This window comes from Sinocyclocheilus rhinocerous, unplaced genomic scaffold (genome assembly GCF_001515625.1).
Source record: "Sinocyclocheilus rhinocerous isolate Xijiao unplaced genomic scaffold, SAMN03320098_v1.1 scaffold393, whole genome shotgun sequence".
Taxonomy (NCBI): Eukaryota; Metazoa; Chordata; class Actinopteri; order Cypriniformes; family Cyprinidae; genus Sinocyclocheilus; species Sinocyclocheilus rhinocerous.
The window spans coordinates 219,906-227,742 of record NW_015654520.1 but is presented as its reverse complement, the minus strand read 5'-3'; the positions used below and the strand labels follow the sequence as shown (position 1 = coordinate 227,742).

Sequence of the window (7,837 nt, the reverse complement as noted above, 5' to 3'; positions counted from 1 at the left end):
GTAGACATGTGGGGGCGTGTTTAAACGAGGCGTTTTAGGAGGGCATTGACGTGTCTATACTTTTTTAAAGAATATCTCTTTGGGTTTGAGACTTTAGTCTTTGCAACGTTAGTGATCTTATCTATTCACGAACAGCTTGTAACACTCCAAAGAGAAAGGAAAACTTGAAATCACATCATATGACCCCTTTAAGTGATTTTGAGAGTAAAATTGCGGTGTCTGCCATTTTCTTTCTTGAGATAGAAAATCATAAAGGTTTGGAAAGACATGAGTTAATGATTATAAAAATGTTCAGATATTATGTGTGAACCATCTCTTTATAACCTTGACAAACCTTTTTTTTTTGCTTCCGCAAAAACACTTTATATTATTATTAGGCATATGCAGGCAACACTTTTTTATAAAACTGATACATTTCCCAAATCGGTTGGTAGTGCCGGGACTGCAGAGAAACATATCATTATATCTGTTCTTATTTTACTATCGACTTGGTATCAAAGTACATCTCACATCTCTACTCCTAAAAATGAAAATGTTTCTGTCTTTTGCGCAGATTTTCAAATTCGGGAATTTCTGATTATCATTTTCTCAACCTGCAATCTCCACCTTCGACTCGCCTTCCTAAAGAATCAAGTCCCCTTAAACGGCCCTCCTCCACTCCGGAGCCACCCGCTCATGCTCTCTCTCCACAGAACAATGGCGTTAAGCCCCAGCCGCCCAGTACACCTAGACCAATCCAGAGCCAGAACCAGTCAGCCTCAACTACAGGACTACCCCAGGTGCTCACCAGTCCCACTCTAAAAAAGAAGAAAAATAAACTAAAACGACGACATTTGGAAGTCGAGCAGGATGCCCCTAAAGCCTCGTCCCCAGAAGAACCCAAGCCAAGTACTGAAATCAGGAAGAAGAAGAAGAAAAAGAAGAGGAAGAGGGAACAAGAGGCCAATGGTCTTGAGGGACAGAGAGAGTGTGTACAGTCCCATCTCGAGCCCTATCAGGATGAGGACTGGTGTCTTGGAGAAACTTGGAGTATCATCTCAGAAGCCAAAGAAAAGGAGTTTGAGTCATCTAAAGTGGCAGAGAATCGTGAGACCAAACCTCAGTCAGTGCCTCCGATTGGCCAGCCAGAGACAGACCCCGTCCCGAAGAAGAAAAAGAAGCATAAACTCACAGAGCAGCTGGCAGAGCTCAGCAATGGAGTCACCGTTTCAAAGTGGTAAGTTGGTTTTTTGATGCGTAAAGTCAGCACCAATATTAAAAAGTTACAATGGGTGCTACATAAATGCATAATGTTAACTGTACAACTTCATTCAGTTTAACTGGCAAATGGCTTATTCTTTTCTTCCAGTGCTGTTGTAAAAGAGGTTGGCAGTGCAAATGCAATGACTGAATACCTTGGAGAGACCAAGAAGAAAAAGAAAAAGAGAAAACAAAAAAACTTCAGAGAAGAGGAGGAGAGACCGAGGGATGAAGAACTACTTCAAGAGACCAATGGAGTCGAGTCTCCTCGTCAGATGAGCAATAAGGGGAAGCAGAAACCTGGTAAACCCAGCACAGGTATTATATATTCAGAACATCATCCATGAAAGGAAAAATTGAAATCGCATCATATGACCCCTTTAAACAAATTAGGCTGAATTGTGTTTCAGTCAAATAAACTGTACAGCAGAGTTTATGGCTTTGGGTGCAATTCTTGGTGTGTATCAAAATCTGACATCATAGCTCCGAGTTAAACTTATGGCATTTTCTGTTACAGCTGCAGTGATCGTTTGGGACAGCCAGGTTCAGGATGGCTACAAGCGTGACCAGAATCATCAAGAAGCAGATGGCGTGTCGAGGAAAGGCCCGTGCTCTGCTCCTATGGGCTGGGATGGCAAGAAAAGCTGTGATGTAGTCGAGGAGCTCCTCAAGAACTCCTCAGATAAAGCTTATGGAACTGAGGGTGAGTCAACTGAACCCTGTGCACAAAACCTCTCCGTTTCCTGGAGAAGTGGAGTTGCTCAAATTTAGGTTCAAGCTATTCTGAACGTGTTCTTTAGGCATTTCGAATGAAAATGGACAATTTCTGTTTCTGACAGAACACAATTGGTAGTTGAATTATTAAATTTTAAATGTTTTATGTTTACGTGAAGCACAGCTTTAAGAAGAAAAAGTGAATTAAGATTAACCATATGACTTCAAAAGCTCTTAAAGTTCTCACCCGCACCTATGCTTGAATTCTTACTGTGACCTGAAATATCGACAGTGTCTTGAATAATTTCATTCATCAGTCCTCAGTTGGGAAGGAGATCCGTCGGCCATCAGCAGAGACGCCATAGAGGATGCACGCTATGCCCAAAACCAGACTGTCATTGACGAGTGGGACAGGGAGTTTGACTGTGGAAAAGTGAGGACTATAACTTTGACCTCTCATTATTTTTCAAAATTAATTTTGACTGGTAGTGACTGTGGTTGCATTTTAGTCTAGTAGTCAGTCGTATATTAGGCAGAAAAAATTGTTAATCACTTTATTATTTTTTTATTCAGATTACAGTCAATAACAACAGAGACTGTGAAAAAGTACATAAGAACAATTGCACAAGAATGCAAGCTGTTATCGAGGCCATTCAAAATATTAAGTTTTTTTTTTAGTTGTTATGTGTGAATAAAGACTATTTCGTTGTTTCAGTTTATTTGCCTAATAAATGAAAACAAAATTTTTAGTTTTAAACAAGTTTTTGACAGAATCCTAAAATACTTGTTTTCTCTTTATGATGACATGTGGTCTAATAAATTTAAGCACATGCGGTGCTTAACAAATTTATTAGACCGTATTTATTGACTGTAATTGGGCATCTAAAAAAATAGTATAGTGCTTTACAATTTTTTTCTGCCTTATAAAAAAGTAAATTCTAAAAATGCATGGATTACAAAAATAATTCTATTTTAGCATTATAAATACTACTGTGACTAAAGAGCTTACACATACTGGTGGAATAACAATTACAGAAACATAAAAAATGATTTTGGTAATCACTAATAATAGGTGGTTTAGGGCGGCTATGGCCCATGTGACATATGCAAACAATTAAAAAAACAGGAAGGGGGCAAAAACTTTTTCACACCACTGTATATTAGTGTTATATGCAAAGTAATTTAATTTCTTTCCTCTTGAATAGGTAAAGAAAATGAAAAAATACAAAAAGGAGAAGAGGAGGAATGCAAATGTCTTCCAGAAGATCCAAGAGCATCGTAACTTGTGGTCAGTCATGCCGGGAGGAAGGAGGAGCAGTCTGGGGTTTCACCACTGAAAGGTACTTTGACACCTTTGTTTCCTCCCTAGTTCAAATAATAAACACTTGTTCTATGCCAGGTTACAAAAGTACTAAACAATTATCCATCCTTTCTATCATACACTGAAATCAGACATTTAAACTTAAAATTTTTTTTCTTCAATAGATTTTTACTGTATTTTTCTTCCAATAAACATTTGCAATACACTTGGTTAAAATATGGCGCAACCAGTGGCCTCTCAACTTGGCCAGTCACACAAAATGATAACGTTTTGGTGACGCTAAAAACACAGGTAACATCTACTGCGTTACTCTGATGTCATCACACCAGTTTTAGAGGTCAAGAAAAGATTCGTGCTCCAAAATAAAGACTCCATCAGTAAACTAATGTGCAGGTTTAGGTGGTTTATAATTAAAAGGTCTTTATTCAGAGCAAATGAAATAAACAAGGCCTATCTCGATTATTAAAGGGGTCATATGATGCGATTTCAATTTTTCCTTTCTCTTTGGAGTGTTACAAGCTCTTGGTGCATAAAGAAGATCTGTAAAGTTGCAAAGACTAAAGTCTCAAATCCAAAGAGATATTCTTTATAAAAGTTAAGAGTCAGCCACACCTACCGATGGGGCCGTTCACATATTGCGTCTTTTGCGCGCTCAAGTTCGTTATTTCAAATGTAGACGCGCAGCAGGCGCGCTCATAATGGAAGCGACGCGGTCGCGACGCGCTCATTTTTTCCAGGCGCGTCCGCGCCGCATCGAGATAAACACATTTCAACTTTTCAGAATGCCGCAAGCGCACCGCGGGTCATGTGACAAGAACCAACCAATCAGCTTCATCCTTTCCCGTAACAACATTGAAAGCTCAGCCAAGATGAAGGAACAGCTGTTCCAGAACACTTCGACCCAAATATTTAGATGTATGCAGCACATTTTATGGAGGACCGTTGCTGGCCAATCACAGCACACCTTGCTTTTTCAGACCGATGAGCTTTGTAAAAATCGACGCGTTTCAAAAAGGCCATACATAGAGGAGAAACAATAATGTACAGTATGTGGAAAATAATGTGTTTTTTTTACTTTAAACCGCATAAACACATTTCATTACACCAAATACACAAAATAATGTTCTTTTTAGCAGCATCATGACCCCTTTAAATAGTTGTTTGTGAGAAAATATTGTGATAAAATTCCAAAATATTGTGATAACATTCCATTGACATTCTGCTGTTCAAATATTGAAATTATTAAAAATAAGTGAACATGAAGTATCTTTTTCCTTTAGACTTCTGTTTTGTGAAGAACCGTATCAGTCAGCTTGAAATGAATTGGTGCATCCATAATTTTGTCATTTTTGGCTACATGTCCCTATTTAAAACACTCTTTACCTAAAGGGATAGTTCACCCAAAAATGAAGATTTGATGTTTATCTGCTTACCCCCAGGTCATCCATAGGTGACTTTGTTTCTTCAGTAGACTCCTAATTGAGATTGTAGATAGAGTGTCAATGGTCCATTTGAGAGATATGTGGCGGTAATGCACTTATAAGTCTGTGATCTGCCGTAAAGCAAGAAGACGACGACGCATCATGTGCCGGCTGTTGACAGATAAACATCAAATTTTCATTTTTGGGTGAACTATCCCTTTAAACTTTTACAATTACTTTTTTTTTTTTTTTTTAATAAATTGTAATTTGGAGAATAAAAATGCTCCGTTTTTATAACAAGCAGTTTCACTGTCTTATTGCAGTTTTGAAATGTGGATCCCAAACGTGTGTCCTGACCAGACCAGTTACTTTACTGGATCAGAAGCAGTCGGATTTGTCTCCGATTCTTCTGAAGAACACAAGTCCACCCAGAGTGCAGCAGTACTGTGAAATAAAGCGATGAGGCTGAGGTCATCTCCTGAGGCTTTAGTCACCGTCTGAAATCCAAAATATACGCCAGTAATGGTGCCCTTATGATCTTAGGATCATAGGAAGTAGGACAAACTGTAGTTTTGACCTTTGATCTCAATTATTCTTATTGTCATAAGAACAAATGTTTACCAGGGCCAGTTTTATCTTGGCAAGACTACACAACTTGGCGAGCATTGGGGCTGTAATGGCCAGTGAGGAAAACTACATAATCTGGGGTCTTTTATTAGGAGGAGAATCCTCAAACTTTCTGAAAACAGGGCAAAATGAAGCCCCTCCCACCAACGTTTTTACACAATTAATCTGACTCGACAAATAACATCACTGTTCCCATTATGCAACTTTTGTTCACTAAATTACTTAGCTTTTTCATATTTGAGCTGGATATTATTAGGCACTTATTTCCTGAATGGATCATCTAAATCCTTGCCTCTGTTGGAGGAAGTTTTAGTTTGCCCGAGACTCATTGCAATACAGTTATTGCTTGTGATTGTATATTTTCAGGTCTTGCCTGCTTGAATACTAGCTCATCCTTCTCAAACTCACCTTTGCAGTGTTTTGTTTTTGTCCCATAGGAATACATACTGTACGCATTTTAAAGGGAAATGAGTCTCTTGTGACAGTTTCTGCAGTTCCTATAAGGTATCTCTTCAGATTTCCCAACACGCCACCATTTTCAGTCAAACGGCGTGGTGTTTTATGCACAGTGCTGCATACAACAATGCAATACATTTCATCCATGTGAGCTAAAACGTAAAAAAAACAAAAAAACATAGGCCTTAACACAAACGACTGTGTTTTTGCCAGGAGGGCTGAATTAGTGTGTCACATCCTGTATCTCTTTTCTACTCTCTATGCAACTACAGCAATCCCATGGATGCTCTGTGAAGGGGTCAGTCCAGGGAAAAACTAGACAAAAGCTGGTCCAAATATCATCTCTGTGAGCTGTAAACGCCCTGTCCGTTCCATGTCTGTTAGCAGTGCTATTATACATTGGGTCAAAATTATGTACATGCTTATCCACTGAAGAGCCACCAATGTTGAAGCTTTCCTATTTAGGACATTGTACAGTCTACCTTGTGCTCTCTGTGCCCCCTCCAGTCATTCTTGTTGTTAAAAACCATCCCCTCATGAATCCTTGGGTTTTAGAAAAGTTGCCTTGGTTTAATTTTTATTGCAAATTATACTTATTAAAACGTGTTAAATGCACATTGCTAATGTATTTAAGGTTTGTGGAATTGTAAATGGGAAATTTTATTAACCAGTAGATGTGTCTTTTGAAAGGCTGCTCTGAAGTCTTGTTCAGGACCCAGATGCGTTCTGTAGGATGTCTGTATTCTCTTAGAAATTCACTTCAGATAGGTTATTTTCAAAAAGCCTGAAAGCTGAAGAACACAAGAGTGTCTTTGTCATATTTGAATTGATGGTTCTGTACCTAATACCTTTTCTGAAAAAGAGAAGTCATTCAGTATTGCAAATACATAAATCTAGATATACTGGTGCAATAAAGTTGTGATTTTTGTGAAAGGCTTGGTTTTCAGGTTTTCGTTTTCCTGCATATTTTTAAGGTAATAAACCGAAAATGTGAGTTTGGATGTTTCTCACACAAAACTAGTGTATGGTTTCAGAAGAATATAGAGTTCAAGGTGCGCAGACTTCATGCAAGAGCCTTTAAAGTTCCATTGCACACATACTGTTGCTGGTTAACAAATTACACTACATTTGAATAAAAGTCCTTTTGTTGAAAAATAGTGTAAATCACTTTCAAACTATGAATATCCCACTATGCGTTTCGATTATTTTAATGGTGGATTTTCTGGGTCTGAAACAAGGGTACTATATGTATATGTATGTATTATGTATATGTATGCATGTATGTGTGTGTGTATGAGTGTGTGCAGAGCACACAAAAGAGCTAGAATTTATTATAATGCAGTTTAACTATTTGCAAATAATGTTCTTTTTGTTTTATAACATGCACACATTCACTCTTAATAACATGCAGAAAACGGTTCCAGTAATGTTTTTTCATGTTTGAACGAATTACATATTTTCATTTCAAAATCAAAATGGCAACATTTGACAAAACATTGGAGTAGTTTGTCACTAAATTACTGTCATTCTTTTAACATTTCTATTGTAAAACAGTTGACATAGGCTTATATTAAATGTTTAGCTAGCTTATATGTTACCGTGAACACTTTCACCGTTAAAACTGAAGCTCCATGCTGGAACGTTTGGCCGCTGAGGTGGACCAGCCTAAAAATGTAAAGTTTTACAATTTTGTCATCCAAGATCATCTTTTTAGGAGCTTTTTGATTCGACTTGGACTTGGACTTGAATGAGCTGGACTTGAGTCAGAGTCTGGTCTTAAGTCTGTCTCAGGTCCGAGTAGAAGACCAGGGGCCGTATGTATAAAGCCGCTCGGAGTAAAATTTTAGTCCCAAGTGTGTCAAAATTCTAAGAATGACGTAATTTTACAGTTAATAAAACGGTTACATTTCCTCAGTTATTCAAACAGAAACGAGCAAATAATATTTACATTACCAAAGAACATCATAACTGACTTCAGTCTAACGCGAGTATTGTATGCCCTTTAAAAACACTCCCGTTATAATCAGTGAAGCTACCTACACTGTATCATGAATAAATC

The 7,837-nt window shown here is 37.9% G+C and overlaps 1 protein-coding gene across 4 annotated transcripts in view; it reads left to right on the top strand.

Annotated features, from left to right (window-relative positions):
- The window catches only part of usp36 (ubiquitin specific peptidase 36), a 30,764-nt gene extending 23,630 nt beyond the window's left edge, over window positions 1-7,134 (top strand). For 2 of the 4 annotated variants that reach the window (XM_016524251.1, XM_016524248.1), the window contains 6 exons: window positions 554-1,216; window positions 1,349-1,557; window positions 1,757-1,942; window positions 2,271-2,386; window positions 3,159-3,293; window positions 5,019-7,134. In XM_016524251.1, the coding sequence (XP_016379737.1) occupies window positions 554-1,216; window positions 1,349-1,557; window positions 1,757-1,942; window positions 2,271-2,386; window positions 3,159-3,290 (1,306 nt within the window). In that variant the 3' untranslated portion in view covers window positions 3,291-3,293; window positions 5,019-7,134. Of the gene's footprint in view, window positions 1-553; window positions 1,217-1,348; window positions 1,558-1,756; window positions 1,943-2,270; window positions 2,387-2,526; window positions 2,639-3,158; window positions 3,294-5,018 lie in introns of those variants that run through there. The other 2 variants (XM_016524249.1, XM_016524250.1) reach the window with 2 other exon arrangements.
- Window positions 7,135-7,837: the final 703 nt, after the last annotated feature.